We start from the raw sequence: 22,360 nt of genomic DNA, 5'->3' as shown, positions 1-22,360 counted from the left end.
ATAACTCAACTAATATACTTTCAAGGTGGGTATTTTTTATCCTAGTACAAAATTAGTTCATTTGGTTTATCTTAAGATAGTTCCTAAATGGTGAGGAGGAGCATTTCTGTTGTGTTCAAGATGGGCAGAGGGTGCTTTTCACAGCCTGGACTGTTGAAAGGCCAAATGTTAAAAATCATCTTGTGACTTTCAGGTTTTATCCTTGAGATGCTCATCTGGAGCAGGTCAACTTCTGGAGCCCAGGTTTTTTTAGAGTGGTTTAGCATTGGTGACTTAAATTGTGGTAGATGAATTCTGAGGCTCTGCCTTGAAATATGCTTTAGAAGTCGTAGATACAGCAGAAAGTTGGGGCTCCCTGCTCCCCCCGTCCTGCCTGCAGACCTCTGCTCAGTTCCACACTAGCGTTGGCTCCACTTTCAGTAATACCCCACTTCATAGTATCAGCTGTTTTCCGTTCACTGTTCCTTTTAAGAAAATAACCTGTTAATATAATACCACCTGTTTAGCAATGAGGAAGATTATGTACTAAAATGTTCAGCTGAATAATACATACAAACATCTGACATTTGGCCTGCTCTGAGAATAGGTGACATGCTTATTTAACGATTTGGAAAATGTTAAAATGGTGAGGTAGAAATTAAAATGTCATTTTAAAATATTTGTATTTAACTTATGTGATTCAGTCTTATTCTACATTTCCCCTTGGCATATTCGTACTGGGGGTCATGGTAGCGGTCTGACACTGCGGATACTTTGAACGATATACTGAACATTGTTGGCATTTCAGCCTAATTAATTGCATCCTATTTTGTGGTTTGTCTTTGGTCCTTTGGGTTGCTGGCCTAGGATTTTTTTTTAACTTTTTTTTTATACTCGTCATTGTCTCATTTTAAATGTCAACAGACCAGTACTTGTGTAATTGGTTTTTTCCCCTTCTTTTCTCCCCAGTGTCAGAAAAATTGAGAAGTGATTTCTGTGTCTCAGGCAGGTTACACAAAAGAAGTATATCCCAGGACTGAGTGACAAACAGGCTAATCCAGTCTGTGCAGGTCTTGAGTGCAGGCACATGTTTTTCTGGCCAGTGGTCACTGTTAGCCATGGTTTTGAACTAGAATAATCTTCTCTGGGACTGGTTTAATCACTTGTGCCAGCACTGGGCCACCCCAAAAGGCAGATTTGCATCTTCTCCGTTGAAGTCATTTCTCATGCAAAAACCTGCTGTAGCCTCCTTGTCCCTGGAGTCAGGTTTAACACAGTTGTCTATGATCCTGCCACAGATCCCTCTAAAAGAAAATGCTTGGCACTGGGCTTGTTCAACTGGACATTGCAGTTTTATACACTTCAGAAGGAAAGTGTCACCCTGCTGATTTGCTTTAAACAACCCACACTTGACATATTGGTATGCCCAAGGGAATATTTAAATCTCTGGAAGAGCTGCAGCCACTGACACATGAGGAGGCATTGCCAGAGACAGAGGGAGAAGAGCAGAGCACCTGCATGGTCTTCTGGTTTGCTTTTTTTTTCCTGCTTTGTCACTGGGATCGAGGTTTCTCCTTTTGTGGATGTTTCTTGGTCATTGCAGCCAAAGCATGAAGCAGTGTTCCCACAGTGGTGCTGCAGGCAGCTGGAGAGGAAAGCCTTGTGCTTTTTCCTCTGAAATAACGCCTGGGCTTCTGGCTGGTCCTGAAGTGGCTGCAGTGCAGGCAGGATGCCCCGTCACTCTGTATGCCCACAGCTTGTTATGTGGGTATCCTCTCCCTGCTTGAAGAGACTGAGGAGGTGGCTGGAAGCAGCTAAAGCTGCATTTACTTCTTTAAGCTGTTTTGCCCTCGTAGAAAAAATACATGGAAACATTCCACTCATCTTCCCTTCAGACTTACACTTTTCTAGTCTGCCTAAAGATTGTGAAATCACTTCAGGGTAACAACACCTGAAATTCTGTTAGCCTTGTGCTAGCTGCATGGAAGACATTTAGTTGTTTATTTTGTGGGACAGAAAGCAGCCACGTAACCTGAGGCTGCCTCGGACTGTGACTGCTTGGGCGTTGCAAACATGCTGCAGTGCAGGGGCTGCTCCTGCAGGTGACAAGGGCTGGCAGCCCGAGCGGTCACATCGAGTTAGGGTTGCTGGGCAGAGCCTGCTCTGCTGCTGTCGCTCCTCCTGAATTTCTGCTGCCAAGCAGGTTCAGCGCAGGTGCCAAGTGAAACTAAGTGGGTTTAAATTGGAAACACACATTTTTGTCAGCGCTGGTTATTACAATACATGCCAGTGGAAATTGCACTTTTGCTGGAACTACAGGTGAAATCCAAAAGGTCACACACAATATTGAGCTGAGGAAAATGGTGTGCTTCAAACAGTACCATGAAGCGCATGGAACCAGATGAAGGCCAGTGTAGTTTTGCTCTGATCAAAAAAGATGATTTAAAGCCATGGTTTGGATAGGTCTGCCTTGCTGGTGTTTGACAATGTTAGGTGAATTGCTGGTGAATGTAATTGCTTTGTCAAATGATTTTGAGGAAAGAAAAATAATGGCCTGATAAAAACAGCAATTAAAAGCAACTTTTGTGAAATAAAGTCAGAATACAATAAAGTTGCTCTAATTGGCTGCAGTATAAAATCTCCAATACATTTTTGTCTAATAAGTATCATTTGAAAGAACATAAACCCAGAAAAATCACCACTGAACTGAGAACTCCGCCTGGCCTTCAGGACTCCACCTGTGCCTTGATTCATAATTTATGCTCTGGCTTTTCACTGTGCAAGAGGTCTTCACACCTCATGACATGCATTATAGATGGAGGAGTTTAGGTTAAAACATGCTTTTACTGTGAGGCACAGGGTATCACCCGCTCTCCACATTAGATTCATGTGTGCAATTTAAACAAGACCTCACTCTGCTCCCAGTAAATGCACACCAGATGTATCTTTTATAAATGTTAGGTTTTGCTGCATCTTGACACATGCCAGTAGTTTGAAGCCTGTGCATGCTTCAGTGGGGCATGAAAGCCCCATCCATTCATTCAACTGTGACATTTTGCAATAGGCAAAATTCAAGTGTTGTCAGCTATTCGCTGTTCAACTTTATTGAGTTACAATGCCTAATCTGATGCTCTTTTTTTGAATTATTTTCAGAAGTGTCAGTTTTCTTTAGCTGAGAGGTGATTGAATAGCACAGGAAAAGGAACTTGGCCAAAGTCCTCTGATCTGTGATTCCTGATGTTATGTGACATTACACATGTAAGGGTTGTCCTTCAGTGAGACTTGGGGCTTATGTTAAATAAAACACAGTAGAGAAATTTTGGCCTGGGAAAAAGACTTTGCTGTCTCTTATCTGGACACAAGCTTTCTGCTGCAGGACTGCATGTATTATGGCCATTTAAAAAAGTTGTATTTACTATGTTTTTTATTTAATACTGTAATTTAGGTGATGTTTATTATTAATTAGCACCTGTTTGAACAATAGTCACTAGCCAGACTTACAGATGTAGACAATGGCTTAGCTTCTCATTGACCTGAAAGCTTGATGAGCCAGATGCTTTCTCACTTCCTCCAGGGCCTGGAGGCATGAATTTTGGAGGCTTGGGGAGTGTCTTACTTGGAAGTGTCCTGGGCTGTGGTCACGGCAACCAGGCTGCAGAGGAGCTTGCAATGCAACTGCAAGCACCAGGGTAACTGAACTGGTCTGAGGGGACCCTTCCAGTGGCTACTACCTGATGCCTTTGGGGCAGTAGGACTCGTGGTGTCTGAGGTGGTTGATCTTTATTGAAAAGTGACAGAGAAAAGTCACTTTTGAAGTGAGCAGAAAACCCCTCATAAAAATGGGACATATTAAGTGGAGAAAATTGTTTCAGCTCCGCCATTTTTCTGCCTGCACTGTGTCCACAGTGTTGGAAAGACAGCAGTAATTTCAAAAACAGAGCATCTGCTTCTCAGCTTGTATAAATTAGTTCCATGAAGCTCTATTGATTTGTGCCACCTTAGTAGATGGTCAGTGTGGATGCAGACAGTGGATGGTGCACATTGCAGTGCTGAGGCTGGCAGCTCTGACCACGGCACAAAGCATGGAAAATGTTTCTTGATCACTTGATCCCAAATGCAAATTTGACTTTTTAAACTGTAAATACTGTTCTGGCCTGGGGATAATTTCCTTTGTAATTGCATAATGAAATAATCCCACAAAGCAAAAAAAAAACACAAGCTGCATGTGGCTTGATATAATCTTTATTTGTTGGTCATTTTGATCCTCTACACAGCAAAATAGTGATACGAATACAGCATCTAAACTATAAAAATACTATATACATATAGAGAAGGGACAGTTAACTTTACATAAAATGGTGAAGGCACATAATGCAAGGTAATGCTCACTGTTTCACAGGCTGATTGCCACCTTTTTCCAAGTGAAAAGGGAGTGGACCATGAAAGGGAGATAAGTTTCATCCTTCCCCTGCTTCTGAGTATCTTGAGGGGTTTGGTGCAGAGCAGATTGTGTGCTCTAACATAGCACCCTGTCTTTCTTTGTAAGGCTATTAGACACGAAGAGAGAGTTTAAATGTGTAAAGTTTGGGAGTATAATGAGCATTTTTTTCTTTAAGGGATAAGTTGCAAGTGATCATGAATAATTTATTTAACTTGAAGCTTTTGAGTCAAGTAGATTAAACAAATGTAATTTTGAAATATTTTAAATATATTATATAGAGATACCTCCACATTATTGGAGATTATCAGTGCTTTTGGGGGAACCAGAAGCCAATTTCACTATTTTTTTCCTTATAGCAGCACAAATGCTCTCCACAACTCCTAGATGTTATTGCTCCTCCCTGAATGTCTGTGCTTCTATACACATTTTATTATACTCCTGGGCTAAGAAGCAGAAAATAGTTTGACATCTGCTATATTGGTTTTAATCTGTGGGTTGAATTTCATCAAAGATGGTATAAGACATTCTTTACAATGTATTCTCACCTGTTTTAACTGTTGTTCCCTGGCTGAGATATGGCCCGGAAGGGTCAGTCTTCCTAACCATGCATTTCATGGTTGCTATAGCATGTTCATGTGGCGACAGCTTTGGGACTTTTGTGCTTCTCCAGGCTGCCATTGAGCATTTCCAGCTGCAGCATCTACCTCCCTGCTGCCTTTGGATGTTGCTTCATTAATTCAGCTTTTCAGAAAGTGTATTCGGAACTGACGTTTGTTGCCTTCTGGGCCTTTTCCTGTTTGTTTCGTATAAGATCATAAATAGAGTTTTGAATATTTCACATTTTAATCCCTATTTGAAGTAAAACATGCTCCCTCTAAGTAATCTTACACAGATCTGCTTCGGTAGGCAATTCTCATTCCTAACTCACCGTCATCCTCCCTCCCCTTCCTGTGGTCTCACTGCTGTGAAAGTCCAGCTTCACCTTTGCTGCAATCCAGCGTTTGCCTCCACCTCCCTCAAGTGCCATTCACTTTGATTTCCTTTTCTTCTCTCATTTTGCTATGAATTTCCACCACTCTTATTTTTATCGCTTCCTCTCCTCTGAGACTGACAGCAATCACAACTTACTCTAATCTTAGTTTAAAGGTTTTCCCCCTGCCTTCTGTCTCCTTGACTTACCTTCTACAAACCACACTCGTATTTCACTGTGAGATTTTTCCCTTTTTTGTGCTTTTATGGGTGTCTTTTTAATTCTCTAGGATCACATTCCTCCAGAACTCTCTTTGGTCTGTATAAAAAGTCTTCAGGCTTTCATCTTCTCTGCCTTTTCCTTACTCTGTACACGCTCCTCAGTATCTTGCTCAGCCCTATAGATTCTCTCTGCAGCAACACTTCCTGGAGTATTTTACTACCTTTGTACAGAGTGTTTTTCTACTGTCTCCAAAACTTCATCCAGAAAGTCAAACCATCGAGAAGAACAGATTTACTCTCCATCTACTCCCTTATTCTTGCTCTATCTTTCCCTGTGAAGAATAATGCTTTCCTTCAAGTTCCATTCAGACTGCATCCATCTTCAGCTGCCTTCTCTCTTTTGTCCTTTTCCTTTGAATCACATAATAATTTAGCCTGGAAGGGACCTGCTGATGTCATCCAGTTCAAAGAAGGGCAAACTTCAAAGTCACATCTTTATTATAACCATTTTACTGCTATTTCAGATATTGCTTAATTTCTGGTTTTCTTTTTTCATCTCTGCTATTCCCTGAGATCTCTATCAATTCTATTTCTCCTTTAAGCTTATTGACCAAAATACCAAGAACATAAAGCAGGTGTGTGGAAGCATTGTCTTTGTATCCAATTTACTAGTTCAATGCTGCTTTTGCTGCTTGTGCCTAATTCTAGATTTGCCCTGATGTTCAGAGCTTGCTGTCCCCAAGCGCTCCCCATCTCCTCTTTACTCACCCACTGCTTGCCCTCAGGTTGTCACAGCTTCCTGTGTCTCTGCCCACTTGGCCACTTTGTAGGCAGAGTTGGCCTTGCCTTTGGGTCTCTCACAGCTTTTTTGTGTGAGGCAAAAGCTGTGTGTTTGAGTCCACAGTAATCACTCCTGATTCGCTTGTGGTCTCTCATCCTCACACACTGTTCTTTGCTCTCTCTTTTAGTTGGTGTCTTCTGCTTCAAACTGTACACTCTTTGAGTTAATTTCATCCTTTTTTCCCAATGTTTATGTATCTTTCTAGAAATGATCACACCTAACTAACTTTGTTATTCTTTATTATGCCTCAGTGTCTCATAGGGCAAAAGCTGGGTTAAATCTAAAGTTTCAGTTAAATCTACTGCATTCATAATTACGTGAAGCTATGTTTTGAAAAAATCTACCCTGAATTTCTGCTGTCTCTTATCATAATTTTAGTAACTTATTTTTCCAGTCTTAGTTGTCATTTGAACTCTCTGAATTTAGACTGCAGCTGTACAATGACAATTGCATTTAATATAATAAGCTTCAGTAGTAAAGCTGTAAATTGGGCTGGAATAAAAGCTGTTGTGCATTTTCGCTGTGACTACATTTTGTGCTTCTAACTCAGCTTGAATCCAACCATCTACTCACATTTTCTGTAGGCCCTTGTTTTGAAAGATATTGGTGAGGACTGCAAAAAATCCTGAGTGTGCTTACTATCATAGTTACTGCTATTCATCTAATACAAAAATAAATGTGAATGGCATTGATCTTCAGTAATCCCTTAAGGGGCTCATTCAAAATTAATTATGAGTTGATCATTAATTAAAAAGATGAGTTAAATTCTTGGGTACTGAATGTGCATACTCTATTATGCAACTCCTGGAATAATCATCTGGGGTTTGATGTGTCTGTCTGGGATGTTTCACAACTGCGAGAACACATAAGCTGAAGTGCAGGAAGAAGGAAATGCCATCATGGACCTTCCACTCTGTTGCCTCTTTATTGTGGGTTCAGTTTGTGTGGAAACAATGTTTATACATTAATTTCTTGACTACGTCTGAAAATAACCTGCACGAGTTATGGCTAAAATTTGTCCCTACATTCCAAAAACCCCTTTAACTTGGGTGTGGTTTTGGCACGTATTTTTGGTACAGTTTTTAATGCTGGAAAACGCTTCTAAGACGATTGAGTCCAACCATTAACCTACATTTTCAAATGTCTATTTCATTACAAGATTCCTTTGCATCAAATGTCTATTTCATTACCTTTTGTGTCAATGTAATTTATATTACATCTATGTAAATGTCTATCCCATTACAAGCTTACAAGCTTCTCCATTACATTTTATACGTTTGTTTCTTTTTCAACAAAGGAACCCTTGTGCTGCTGAGGTTTATGAGGTAGTTAAATGGGATTATCTCTTTTAAAAGAGGAAAATTGAGACATAAAAATTTATTTTCCCATGATCATATGAGAAGTCTGAGCATCAGGAGAGGCACCAACTTTGTTGTAATTATTTTCAAGCCAGTGTTTTACCTGTAGGCCACTTCTGTCTCTTTCCTGCTCTTTTCCATGAGCTTTGGGAAATGTTTCTGAGCATGCTTTTTGGCAGTCAGTGTATGTTTGCAATGTGAGAAGCAATAATTTTCTAAAAGGAACCATCAGGTAATATTGTAATGGGAAAAAGGCAGTAGTGTGGATGTCCACAATTTGTTTAGGATGTTTAGATTCCATGTTCCTAAGAGGTTGGGTTGTGCCTACTGGATTTTTTAGGATACAGTCATTTATACTCAGAGAAATATGTGCTTTTGTGGAAACTGGAATTCATTTCACCTTCATTTCGGTAGAAGGTGGAGGGATGGCAGATAAAGTGAAAGAACTGGAGGAAAGAAAATTAAATTTGAAGCATTTATTTTGGAGAGTTTTCGCACAACTTCCTTTTAATCCCTGATTAACAGATGAAAGTAGATATGCTGAGACACGGCTCTAGTACTAAACCCTTTGATAACAGAATTACAGTGTCTTTATTGTACAGGCTTGGTTGATTTGTCTGCATCACCTTCTGCAACAGCGATTCCTAGGCAGTCAGAGAATAGCACAAACGAGGAGCTGTTATCTGTGTTGTGTCCAAGACAGGCACTTACATGTATCCCAGGAGCCATTACTGTCTGTAATGCCTACTGCTGATTATCGAGGCTGGAGCTGCTAGTGCAAATAAAAATTGTCCTTGGACGGGTTGGTCCAAAGCAATGATAAATGTCATTGGTCACTTAAATGCTAAAAGAATTTTCGTGTTGTTGAACTTAAAAGGAAAACACTGAAAGCCCAAAGTCATCGTAATATTTATAACGAGCATTCCTGATATCAGAATGAAAATTAATATATCTAACATATGTACACTGTCCCATTTCAGCCATCTTCCAGGATGGAGGAGCGCTTTTGCTGTCTTCTAAATCAGTCTTTCCATTGGCGGTGGCTGCACCATGTTCCACATCTCCACCCGGGATCCCTCCTTTTCCTGCCGGCTGGGGCTGTAGGTCCCTTGAGTCGCCCGTTTATTGGCAGCGATGACTGAAACCACAACTGCCAAGAAGAGGATCAATAACAAGGCCAGCGTTACTGAGCCAATGGAGGTGAATATGTTCGAGATCAAGTCAGTTGTCAACTGGAAGGATTGAAATAATTGCAATATAATTTCCGTCAAGAGAATACTGAGACACACTTGAGCTACCGTGGAAGGAAAAGAAAAAACACTCTATGGGCAGGGCTCTGCACAGAGAAGCTACTGCTGAAGCAGTAGAGAAGTGCATTAGCCCCTCCAGATTTTGTTCTTTGGGCTCCAGAAAGATATACACGTGGTGCTGGATGTTTAGTATTCAAGGCAGAGCTGGATGAATTTCATGCAGTGACCCATTTCTTTTGACAGCTTCCTTACCTTGAAAATAACTTGTAAGTTAATATGTCTGCAGACTATAGTAGTAATTCAGCAATTATTTGTTTATTCACTTAAATAATAATACATTATTCCTGTTTTGGTTGTGAACATGTTCTTGCTGGTCTTTGCTACTGCAAGTTAAACATGAGCTAATTTGACTGGATATATATTCAGCCACATTTGTATTTCTCATGCTGGAGGAGTCAATTTTATGTGAAAAAACCCCAAACATATATATATATACACACTTATATGTATAGATTATATATACTTATATTTATATGTATAGATTATATGTAGAAAATTTGCTTTCATAAATATTTTTGTAAAATGTATTATTTCTACAGGCATTCCTGCCAGTAAACTTTTCTATCAGCTTGTTTGCATGATATATGTAAAAAGGCTGCATGGGAGCACAGCTAAAATCTATTGCATGAGAAATTAATCAGTACATTTACACAAATATGTTTTAAAATATTCATCCAGCTCTTCTTCCACATAGAGGCTTCATAGCTTCATCTACAGAAACACAAGCAGCACAATACAGGATGAATGTAAGGATGCTCTGATTTTTTAAAAATTTTTTTTTTTTGAGTTTTTACATGGCAGTGGGAAAGGTAATAATGTCAGAAGGCACAGTGCACATAAACAAATCTATCAGTTGAAAAGCTTTAGACCAGAGAAACTTTATAGTTGGTACATGAACGTTTTATACACATCTATGTATATGCTTGCATGTGTAAAAAATGCTTGTGGTGAGGTGAACCAAAAAAGTGATGTGGTTAGTGTGGAAAAGTGGTCACTATGGACAGAGTGACCCCAGCAGGAATTGAACTTCTGGGCAGATTCTGCCATCTGTCATCTTTTGATTTGTATTATGAGTGACAGCTGAACTGCCCGAGATGAATGTGTGCTTCAGGCTGAACTTTCAAATCCCAAAATATTTAGAAATGGGAAACAGCAGGTCAAAGCCCGTTTCCCAGTTAGATGCTCCATACTACAGGGTATTTTAGTGACCTGCTTACTTGTCATTTCTAAGGAAGGGCAGTTACAGTCCAGAGAACGACGACGATCCTGCATTCAGCGATGGGTGCACTGGAAAGTGGCTGCTGCTGGTGTGTGTACATCACTTGGACTCCTGCCTTTGCAGGGGATCAACAGTGCCAGAGGGAAAACATTAAAACAGTTCTTCATCTTTTTAACTCTCTCCAACTCCACACTGATGTAAAAGGTCCCACTGTAATAGTAAAAGCAAGTTTGGCTCAGGGATTCTCTCTAGGGGATATATGATCGACTAGGATGTTTTCCTCTGTCCTTGATAGCTAAATATATGGTCCCTGTTATTTAAAAAAAATTTTTCCCAATAGAAATAATCTAAGTGCAGGTGACAGGCCACATGAATCCAACTGTAAAACAAGGTGGCATAAGACATGTTGGTCCATTAAGTAGTATTGGATTGGGATGGTAATTTTGTCTTTGGATGGTGTTACAGATATATTTGAGATCATAGTTTTGCTCTGTACTCTGTTAAGCTATGACCCTTGTTCCTCTTCTCTCAGAGATGCTGCAAATTTTTAATGCAATTTTTTGTTCTCAGAAGCTGTCTTAGATTTTCATTGTCTGGTCTGGGAAACTGAGGACTGAGATAGTCGAAGTTAACTCTATCCTAGGGTTGAACAGAACATTTGTGAAAGAAATTCAGTACCATAGGCAACTGGATGGTATTGCCTTGTCTCTGGTACGTGAAATGTCTGAACTTATTCCTCTGTTTTCCAGTCCATGCTCTTTACATTCCTGTTGTAAGCATGTCTGTATCTATGGAGATGTTTTCATTTATGATAGCCTTCAAAATAATTTGATTTCTAAAAGTTTTATGCAAAGAATTGGAGAGGAAAAAAGGCCTGTAACTGGTTAAAATGCAGTCACATATCTAAACCTCATTCTCAATTTAAAATCATCATAACAAGGCTTTTTTTCATTTTGCAATAGTTATTCATAACAGAAACCTTACCCATCCTGAGCCACTATGTAAAAGAAGTTACTCCACTGATTGATATCTATACAGCTGGGGTTTTTACCATGAGCAAGGACATAAACTAACTTTATTTCTGTGTTTATGTTGCTTGTAATTTTTAAATATGAAAAAAAGGGTCCTTTCTTCATCTTTTTAGGTAGATTCTATTGATCAAAACCCCTCCACCATGCAAGTGCTGTCCCCTGGTTTATCAGCCCACAGCTCACTGCTGAAGTTTACAATATAGGTGGCCCCCTTAGCAGTTGCCCTGAACTGCTAACAAGAGTTGCCAGAAGGCTCTGCAGTCTGGTCCCATCAAAATCAACTGCTTCTTTAGTAATTAATGGCTGAACAGTTAAATTAATTTGGAAAATCAGCTGGCTGATCTGGAAAAAAAAAATCTGAAAAGCTCTGTCCCCCGTCATCTCAGAGTCTGTTCATTGCATATTTGTTGATCATGATAGACTAGATTGTAACAGGTGATCCCAAAAAGAAAAGGATTGAGCAGCATTTTTAGGAACATTTTTAGGAACTGCTGAGACAGTGGACAAAGGGGTTTCTGTCACTGACCCTACCATTTACTTTGAATAATGGTAGGGACCGGGCTTTGAAAATGCAGTTTGAAATTAAAGGTCCCATATCACTCTTTCAGGCTTTTCTGGTAAGTCCTTGCCTGTTGCTTCCCCCCTTGGATCACATAGGCTGCTATTCCCTTCCTGACATGAACTAGTTAAGATCTGGTTATTGAACTGACTGGTTGGTACATGGCAAGATACAATTTTTTGGTGTCTTTATCACAAAGCTGTGGCTGAGACCCACACCAGAGATGTTCTGTGGCCTAGAGATACAAAAGCAGAAGGGGAAAGCCCAGGAAAGGAAAGAACAGAACAAGACAAACTATTTTGTGTCAGCACAAAAAAACCCAACCAAACAAAAAAAAACAAACCCCAAAACAAACAAACAAAAAACCCCAAAACAAAACAGAAACAAAACCCCACAAGACTGCTGATAGCCTTTCAGAAAGAATTCTTGCTAATAAATACCACATGGTGATCACAGCTATTTCTGAATGTAACTTCAGCACTGCTTATGAATAATTAAATATATGTAGGGTAAATGAAGGAGGGTTAATTAACTAACTGGGCAATACCTTAGAGATTGTTATTACACTTTGAGCAGGAGGCTGGACTGTGAGAACTCCTGAGGGCTCTTCCAACCTGAATTATCTTATGAGCCTGTTTAAAAGGTAATTGGTGACAGAGCAGTTGTGAAAGTTCCCCTGCCCCTAATATAGAGGAGCTGTCAGTAAAAGCTGTATCCTTAGTGGTAATGGATGCTGATGGCAAGATGATGTCATGTCCCATGGTAATACCAGCAAAATGAAGTCTGCTGACACTAAAAGATCTATCTGCTTCTCACTAAGTTATTTTATGTAGCATGCTCTATTTATATGTCTTTGAATGTCAGCTAGAGCAAGACAAATGTATTTTGGCAAAATTAAAAAAAAAAGGAAAGAAAAAATATTACTGAATTTAGTTTTCATGTAGTGAACAGTTTCATCTGCAAAGACAGGAAGAAATGCGGGAAAAAAATCTGTCTTTTTTTGGAGTCAAGTCCTTTGGCTTTTCACTGGCAGTTTCATTTCAAAGTTGATTATTAGGGTTATTCTAATTATTATATTAAAATTATTTAAAATATTTAGATTAGAGAAAATAAATCCTTGGATAGAGTGAAACTCCTTTGTAGGACTGGGTTTTGCTTTTCATTTGGTTATTGAAACAGATTTATTGTTCCACTTTGGTTCCTTGATCTGCTTTGTAGATGAACAGTTTGGATAAGGAAGGCCCAGTTCACAAGTCAAAGCTCAGAGGCATTTATCAATCCAGTATATGTATGCTTATCTTTAAACAAGCTGTCCCTGAAATGGTCATTTTATAAGAGGGAACATTAGGGATTTGCTATATATGAACGTTTCCATGTGTGCCAAGTGTCAAAGGCAAGTGGAATTGCACAGAGAGGAAGCCAGCCAAATGCACAGGGCCTCTTCCCCCGGTGAGTTTTACCTCAGCGTGACTTAGCTGATCTAATCCTTCCTTGTGTCATTACAGGGATGAGAAGCAAGGCCAGAGACACCAAGGCTGAGCCAGATCAGGGAGAGAGAAGAGCGAGCTGTGGTGCTGGTGGAGAAATCCCTGCAGGTGTGAGAGAAACAGGGTGTTCTTCTTTGGGACGCTGCTGCGTGGGCACGAGCTTTGCGTGGGAAAGTGTGGTTTGGATGTGTCTTTGGGATGTGAAAGGCACGACGTGCTCTGAAAGCAACAGCATTCCTCTGTTGCTGGGCATAAAGAATTAGCCAGCTTTCATTTCAGCACTCGCATAGGACTGTGCCTCATTCTGGATTCCTCGCCAGACAGAGACATCAACACAAGATTTAAAATACACGGATTGTCAAACCCTGGAGAATTCCCTTCTCTGCCATGTGCAGGGCTTTCTGGGAATTCTGCAGCTGCTCTTGAGCACCGGAGCTTTCGCTGGGAAAGTCTCAGGATCCTGAGTCCTGACACCATTCACAAGGTTATCACTTCATTCCCGATAAGAACATCTGATCCATGCCATCCAGATTTACTGCCCCCAAATCAAAACCATTTGCTATAGTAATGAGGGCTGATTGGCTTGAGTGGTCCTAATCCATGTCAGAATTTCTTTGAAAGGTTTGGGGGCGTATAGGGGTAATAGTGAGCAGCCAAAGAAAAGTCATTTACTTGATTAAAAAGCCCATAGATGTGCTGAGTTTATTTCATAGAGGATTTACTGCCATTCTTATCAGAATTTTTTTCTGTTAAAGGCTGAATTCATATACGAATCTGGGTAGTTCAAGAAGAAATCTAGTCAGTCATATACAAATCTGCTATTATGAGATGCACTGATAACCCCAACCTCTGAGACAACAGTTTATTTTCAACAGCAGTAAAGTGGCCATAAATCTATAGATTGACTTTGTTCTAATAAAAATTGAGTGGCACATGAGCTCCCTTTTTCTGTGATTTTCTTTTTTCATCTTCACAAGTCATCACCTGTTCCTCTCCCTCACATCATTTATAAGAGATAGCTGCTCTGCTTGTCCTAAACACCGGCCGCTAGGTCCCAAGAGCTGTGTTGACCTGTATGTTGGGCTGTTGAGTTGAACTTATAATCCATTTTGGACTAATTTAAGGAGAACAGATTCATGTCCAGCTGATCTAAACACTGCACAGGCCACTGGAAATGGCAAACTGTTTTAAAGATTTTATACACGTCACCTATTTCCTTTAACTGCTTTATCCTTTAATGGTTTACCCTGGTTTCCTACTTCGTGTTGTTGCCCATGTGGGCACTGATCTTTGAGTGTGTCTATACACAGTTATTTTTCAGGTACTTGAATAGTTTACTGCTTTCTACTTTGGTACATGTGGCAACAAAGGAAGCAGCACTTAGTGCACCTTAGCTGATTTCCTACTGTTTGTCACAGTGAGACCACCACTGCTTTTCCTTCTACACACCTCACAAATCTCCAGTTCATCTTGTGGGCTTCAAAAGTGGCAGTTGCGTTGCACAGAGACATTCTTCTTGTCCCCATGTGTGAAGAAAGGAATTTCTGAAAGGTGCAATATATGCTGTATTCCAAACCTGGTGCTTAACAAGTTTCAGGATTATCTGGTTAGAAAAGTGAATTCTCAGAAATTGATAAGCAGAAAGCAAGAGTTAAAAACAGACCTAGGAAGACTTCAGGTCCAGTTCAGGATGGCCTATAGTTGCCACATATTGGCTGTGGTGCCTTCTGTATGCAAAGTAACACCCCAAGGCAAGCATGACTGCTTTTTTCCTCCACATCTTAGGAACTTCTCCCTGACACCATGTTCACTAAGAGGAGGCTATCCTTGTTGTCCCTCACCTACCACTGCAGTCCTCTGAAAAATCTCTCTGTATGACATAAAGAGTTGTAGATCATCTTGAAATTCCATTATTACCATTGCTGTTTCTACCATCAACGTCTGAGTTGTTTTCCTGATATCTGCAGGAAAATACAGTCCCATTGGTGGAGGGCCTGAATGAGACCCCAAGTCCTGTATGTACCCCTATGGATATTGCTGAAGAAAAAACTTCTGATGTATGCAGAATATCCACAGTATAATACATATAGGCAGCTCACCTTAAAGAAGAAAGATTGTAAGTAATTTATTTTTTTTATTTTTCCATTATCTGTTGGATTATTGTCTGAATATTTTCTTAAAATGTCTCTGAAGAAATTACATTCACAATGACCTCTATGTAGTATATATATTTTTTATAAAATGTAGTTTGAATAGTTTATCTTAGTTGACACATGACAGTTTTAATTGATTTCTTCCTGGAAAATGTCAACTTTTAGTTTTCTGACAGTTCTTGAAATCAAAGCAAAAGTGGAGAGAGAATTCATGTTAGCTGCTATAATGATAAATTGATCATCTGGCTTGACCAGTTATACATCAGAAAAATGCAATCTTTGCTATCAAGGAAGAATTACATCTCTGGTATTCTGTGAGAAAATGAAGATGGAGATGATTGAAGTGTAGGATTTAGCTGGGCTTGCAAGGAACGTACCTCATTAAGAAATTCTGACAGCCTCCCTCCTGGCACATGAAGCTGCACTGTTGTGACACTACAGAAGTTAATGAGGAAGTTTGTTCTAATTATAGTGGAGCAAGAAATTGGAGATTGGAGACGGAGCTCTCTGAAGTGTTGCAACTAAATTGTAAAGTGGACTTTGGTTAAACATGGGGTTTGTTCACGTTAGTCTTGATCTTCCAGTCAGATTGGCATACCCAGACCTCCTCCTCCCCACATTAGATTCCAAGACCATTACTAGATCACTTTAAATCAAAACAATTGGCCCCTTCCTCAGTGCTAGTACATGCAGTAATGTTCAGCTTACGTGGCCTATTGACAATATTAGCCTTTTGGCCAAGTAGCTTTTCCAACTTGGAAGCTCACTTTTAGAAATTAACCTTTAAAGAACAGGCTACATACAGTAACTGTAATTTTTTTAACTGCTTGTGGTATTGATGTCTGACTTGTATTAACTGTTTAATGAAAGTGGTCCAGCTATGAAAACAGTGGTGTTTAATATGTCTGGATGGTCTGTCTTGGGCAGATGGAATAATATTTCTGGTTTTGGCCACTGTGTACTGTAAACGAGCCATGGACCCAAAAGAGGCAGAAGTACATAAGTAGGCCCTTAAAATCTCCATCAAATATTTTTCTGGATTAGTATCTCACGGAAAAAAATATTAAATGCCTTTTCTCTTAGACAACACTGTTGGTTACACAGAGAGAAGCGACTTGGGTGGCAGTTTGGGAGGCCAGCTCTCATTAACCTGTGGGCTTTGAGAAGACTCCTTGATAGCTTCTGCAGCAACTGCCAGTGCTATTTTTGTAAGGGTTCTCCAGCTCTTTTTAAGATCATCTCGGTGGTGCAGCACAGATTAAATGTGCAGCTCCAATGTGTTGTTATGAGATGCCTTTTAAAATTCTATCGACAGCCTCTGGTGTAGGAATTTCACCATCTGCTGCAATCTGAAAGGATAAGAGGGGGAATCTATAGCTGGTGCAAATCCAGGCAAACCATGCTGAGGAGGAGTTTGTCCCATAGTTGCTATAACACTGACTAGACAAATGTTTTAGTAAAGGTGTCAGTCTCTGGGGTGCAACATCCCTTTCCAGTTTAGGAAATGCTTTGGGGCATCATATAGAATTATTTTTGTACATGGCTGACAGTGCAGTGCATCAGGTGGTGTTTCTGCACAGGGAAAAACTGCTTTACAGCTTTGAGGCAGAAGATTCTACATGAATAAATCTTGGTGGTGGATTAAATCCTTCTCAGGCAAGTGTCTGCAGGAAGGAATGGATGATATTTAAACTCAAGACTATTGCTGAAAACAGTAACTTTCTGTCATTGCCCTGAGTGTAGCTGGGTTGAGTTTACTGCATCCCTGTAGTCACCACTGCAGAAATGACTCCTGAACAGGGATTTGGGAGAACACACAGTAGTGGCCTTTTGAGGAAGTCCGATCCTGCTTCATGGAAGAGTGAAGTGGGTGTAAGGGGGTCAGTAGATTAAATCCTAAAGCAGAAGAAGACTATAAAAAGATGCTACAGCCCTGAAGATGAGGGCAGGACAGTTCCTGAGGAAAAGAGGTGAAGAGCAGTTTAGTAGTCAGGGTGAAATAGTTAAAATAATGAGATAGAAGAATGGATTTCAAGACTGCTTTCTTCATTGACTCCATAGGTGCTGATCAGACCAGCATGTGGAGGATGATGTCTTGATACTCAAGATGGAGCTGATGTGAATGACAGCATTTGGATAAGAGGGGCAGGAAATGATAATGTAGGGTATCAACAAGGGTATCTAAGTCAAGGGGGCAACTAAACCATTCCTACTGCAAACTTCTGCTTTCCTAAATTTTGCATGTATATTTTATCTCTCACTCTACATTCTGGTTTTTTTCTGCATAAGGGGGGAAAACTATAGAAATGTTGCTGAGGAATTTGCAATGTGGAAGCCCAAAGTCCATCTGTGTGGACTATTGTTTCTCCTCACTGATGTATCCATGTTCATTTCTTTCACCATGATTCTCCTGTGTTCTGAATTAGTAATCTCAGTTAACTTTAACTGAGTTGCACAACCTAAGTTGTGCACAACCTGGAGCTGCTCAAAACTCCACTTTTCAGCACACAGCAGTTGGGATAAAAGATCTCTTTCTTAATTAGTGATGTTAGAGGTGGATTTTTTTAATTTTATTTCTGTAATCAGATCTTTGAGAACAACACCAAGTACCCATCAAAGACCAGCACCACATACAAGTGCAGCCACCTTCTGTGGGCTGTGGTTCCTGACTGTGACAATGTTTAGCAGGATCCCGTCCTCTTGCCCCCAAGTCCTGGTTCTCTTGCATAGGTGCAACCTGTGCTGAAACTCAGGCCTGTCTCCTTCCACTTTCTGTGGGAGTAAGAAACTGCTCTGTTTGTCCAGTGATGTGTACTAGGTGGGTCAGCAGTGTATGATACAGCAGAGATCATTTTGATTTCTGTCTGATTTTGTAACTGCCAGACACTTTCCATCCCTACTTCTCTGCTAATAGGAGAAGCCTACAATCTCAAAACTGTTCATGAAATTCTTCTCTGTATTTGGTGCTAAGCTCCTGCAAAACAGCCATGTGTTGCTACCTAGCATTAATATTATGCTGTCAAGTGGTGATGAAGTAAGTAGCTATTTGACTGTTTCACACTGTCAGACAACAAGGTATCAAGTCAGCATCTAGCCTTTGCTGGGTGCAGCACTTCGATTGCAGCCATCTCGTGCTTCCAACTGTAAATATTAATGGTATAAGATAGACCTTTATTGGCTACATAATACTTGCCTTAGCACGCTATGTGACACTGTCACGTTACTTAGCTAATTATATTCCTCGATAAAAACTTTTAGTGTGGTTTCATCCTACTGGCTTTTTTTTCTACCAGAAAGTTGAATAGAGACAACATCACTATGGTTTAGCTTCAGGACAGACTTTGCTGGAGATGCATACAGCAAAAGTGTAAATGAAAAAAATTATAAACTTCCATGTTAGTAATTATTCATCGAAACCTTGTTTAAACTTGATTTAGACTTCTCATTTGTTGGTGGATTATTTTTTCTTATGGCTTTTTTTTTTTTTTTTTTTTGGTTAGTGTACTTCCATCTTATTGATAGAATCATATGAGTTTGTGTCTCTCTACCTGTGAACCTTACCACTGTCCTCAGGGACTCCTGGATCAAGTCCTGCATACCTAATATAGTACCTAGTTATTGTGTTAATAGCACTGGCATTCAACAGGTTTGCATCTGACTGTGAACTGGATGAAGCCAACTGTAATAATTAATTTTTGGATATCTGCTGAAGATGCAAATGTTTTAGAAAGTCCCTTTCTATGGTATAGCTAGCATAGTACATGAGGAAAAGGTCTCTAAAATGCGGTAGAGATTTCTCTCAACTTTCTACTCCATGCTTTTACCTTACTGCCACCTAAAGATAACTAACAGAAAATACATTGTACTTCAGATTAGAGAGTTTTACTCTGATATGCTGGGAAAAATGGTAGCCTTGTCAATGTCTTTATTTTAAGAAGAATGCCTACACTTTCAGAAGATTTTCTTGAAGATCATACTGGGGATAGGAAAAAAAATCTGCTGACTCAGCTCACTGAATTTACCTCTGGTCCTCCAAGACCAAGGCATATTGACCATGAAGCCAAATCACCCTGTTTCTAACTAGAGGATTAATTCTGATCTCCTCAACACAGGCTGAAAGTAGCATTTTCTACAGTGCATGGAGTCAGGTCAAAATCCATCCTGCAGGTGTAAGGTATTTCTGATCCAACCCCCCTTTGAGTCCACCTATGTCAGATACTGGAGTTCTGCACTGTTGAACAGGCAGCCTAAGATGTTCTTCCTTCTCAGCTCCATCCTTGATGCCTTACTTCTTAAATAGCAGTTTTCAGTTTGGAGAACCCCTTTAAAGCAGGCCTTCTGTCAGAGAGGGAAACTGAAGCATCAAATAAAGACACAATTAGCTAATGATTAGTCACACAACCCATGGTGGAAATGGTAATTGAATTTAATCTGTTCATCCTGCCTAAACACTGCCTGCACAATCCCCATGGTCTGTCACACCAGGGCAGTGCAGCCCTGCCCAGGCTCTAGCACTCCCTTTGCAATGAGAACTAGCAAGGTCTGGCTTAGGGTGTGCCCTCCAGTCTCTGCCTAGCTGGTGTTTGTACACTTGAGGCATGAAGCCCTGAGCAAGAAAACTTGAGCCTGACAGGTAGTCTTTCATGGAACTGTTGCAATCAGACATTTTACTGTATGACATTTCTTTTTTGGAGTGAAGTATGGCATTCTCTGCTGTTTAAACCACAGGAATATTGCACTTGCACTGATAACAAAAAATCACTCATATGTACCTGCTACAGGCTTACAGTCTAAACTTAGTCTAAACTCACATTTCCACATGAACTGACCTGTTGTTATTTATTGCCTGAGCACCAAAAGAGATGCTTTTTCCCAGGCTGGCTGGTCAGTCAGTCCTCTTGGGCAAATGCCCTTGAGTGCACTCCTTAATCCTGTGTGCCCGAGGGCTCAGCTCCATGCTCTGTGGGACTATTACAGATAAAAGACTGCTGAAGGGTCTTGCTTTGATTCTACATATTCTCAGATATTGAAAGGATCTGGCTCCATCAGTCTCCTTACCTGTAACTGCCTCAAGCCAACAATGACCCACAGTTTGTTAAAGTACCTGGCTGTGCTTATGTTGTACTGTTTGGAGATAGTTCATCCTCTGTCAAAATTCCACCGTGAAGTCTCACAGACCTGACACTTTGCTTGTTGGCTATCTTTACTTTTTATACCACAAACAAGCCATTTAATTCAACTAATAATTTAATCAGGGATTTCCAAGATGCTTCTTTATTGGCTACGAGTTATTCTTCTGATTGATACTTACTTGCTTCCTTAAAATATTCCCAGTCTCATATGTATTTCAATATCAGTAAGGTAACCATGAAATAAAGCAAGTTATATATAATTCTGGCAGAAGTGTCAAACATTAGTGTTTTCTCCTGGAAGAATACCCCTGCTTCCTCCATCTTCAGTAGTTTTGGGAGAGGATAGAAAAGCAGCGACCATGAGCTAGGAATTTTCAACTCAAAATTTTCTTGAGGTGAAATAAGTTGTTTCAGAGTTCTGAGTCCAGGCCAGTTGCACTCTGACCAGCCTGAGTGCTTCTCCAAGGGAGTACTGAATGGAAATATAGCTTCCCTGCCTACTTCATCTAGAGAACATCACTGTTTTGGAGACTGTTGTTTACCAGCAGGTTATACCAATAATGCTTTAGTATTTTAAAATGTTATGACTAAAATATCATTGAGTAGATTGTGGTCTCTCTGTCCAGTTCCTAGTGAAGAACAAGGTAATAACACTTCTGTGCCTTATAGATGTGCCATAAGCATTCATTTAAAATAATGAAGTTATTCTTACTGTGTTAAGATATAGCCCAGGTGTTCAGTACTGCCCCCATCTGTTTGATTGTTACAAATCCATTTTACTTAAAATTTTCCTATTTGTGTAATTTCATTTCCCTGAGTATCACTTTATGCTTCCAGGATCTCCTTCAGAAGTACCTTTTTTGATAGTTTCCAGTAATGATAGGTAACACTGGCTGCACTGAGGGTTTTTTGGGACTCATCTCTGGCTTCCCCAAGATCCTCAGCACCAGTGAGGTTCCCTGACAATATTGCTTACTGGAAGGATGGGGAAAATTTTGGATGGGGATGATAACTTCCAAACCTGTAGAAAGTGACAGAACACACCACTTTTTACTGGTGGGTTTAGGTCTACTAGAAAGGATGTGTTACATTTTCATACGTATAGAAACCAAACATTTTCTTTTAGCATGAATGAGTTTTGTGTTTGTTTAAAGGAAACAATAAAATAAGAAAGGACCAAATGGAATTTTCCGTGAGACACAGCACGGTGTCTTATCCGGCTCTTCTGTGCAAAATGCTGATCAGTTCACCAAATGGTAAGCTTTGGGATAAAAAAAAGGTAACAGTTCCATCACTGTGTAAACTCTGTGGAGGAGTTGTATGCCTGCGCTGGCATTTCACTGAGAGATTAGGGTCAGCCAAGGTAAGAGGACTAAATGTTAGGCTTTGTGAATACAAACTGAAAGAAACCACGCAAAAGATGTGATGTTGCCAGGCCCTCCCAGGGCCTGGTCTCTGGTTCCTCATTGATTTTAGGTAGGGGCAGGTTTGGGTTTTTTTCTGGTTTTGGGAGGTTGTTTTTTGGTTCGTTTTTTGATTTAGGTTTTTTTGTGTTCCAGGATTAGCTGGTCCTAGGTGTCAGCTAGGCTGTGTTCAAACCATGCATCCCTTTCCTGGATAACTGGCAAAAAGTCAACAGGGGAGAAAAAGTTGTGTTAC

General features: G+C 40.1%; 1 protein-coding gene across 3 annotated transcripts in view; it reads right to left on the bottom strand.

Annotated features, from left to right (window-relative positions):
* Positions 1-22,360, bottom strand: part of CRB1 (crumbs cell polarity complex component 1) — a 115,446-nt gene that overhangs the window by 3,226 nt on the left and 89,860 nt on the right. The window contains exon 12 of one of the 3 annotated variants that reach the window (XM_064664449.1): positions 4,206-8,960. The exons of 1 other annotated variant lie outside the window; for it this stretch is intronic. In XM_064664449.1, coding sequence (XP_064520519.1) covers positions 8,832-8,960 — 129 coding nt within the window. In that variant the 3' untranslated portion in view covers positions 4,206-8,831. Of the gene's footprint in view, positions 1-4,205; positions 9,043-22,360 lie in introns of those variants that run through there. One more of the 3 variants, XM_064664448.1, reaches the window with a different exon arrangement.

Source organism: Pseudopipra pipra, chromosome 9 (assembly GCF_036250125.1).
Source record: "Pseudopipra pipra isolate bDixPip1 chromosome 9, bDixPip1.hap1, whole genome shotgun sequence".
Taxonomy (NCBI): domain Eukaryota; kingdom Metazoa; phylum Chordata; class Aves; order Passeriformes; family Pipridae; genus Pseudopipra; species Pseudopipra pipra.
Note: the sequence above shows the minus strand (reverse complement) of the source record. Positions and strands in the feature narration are given on the sequence as shown.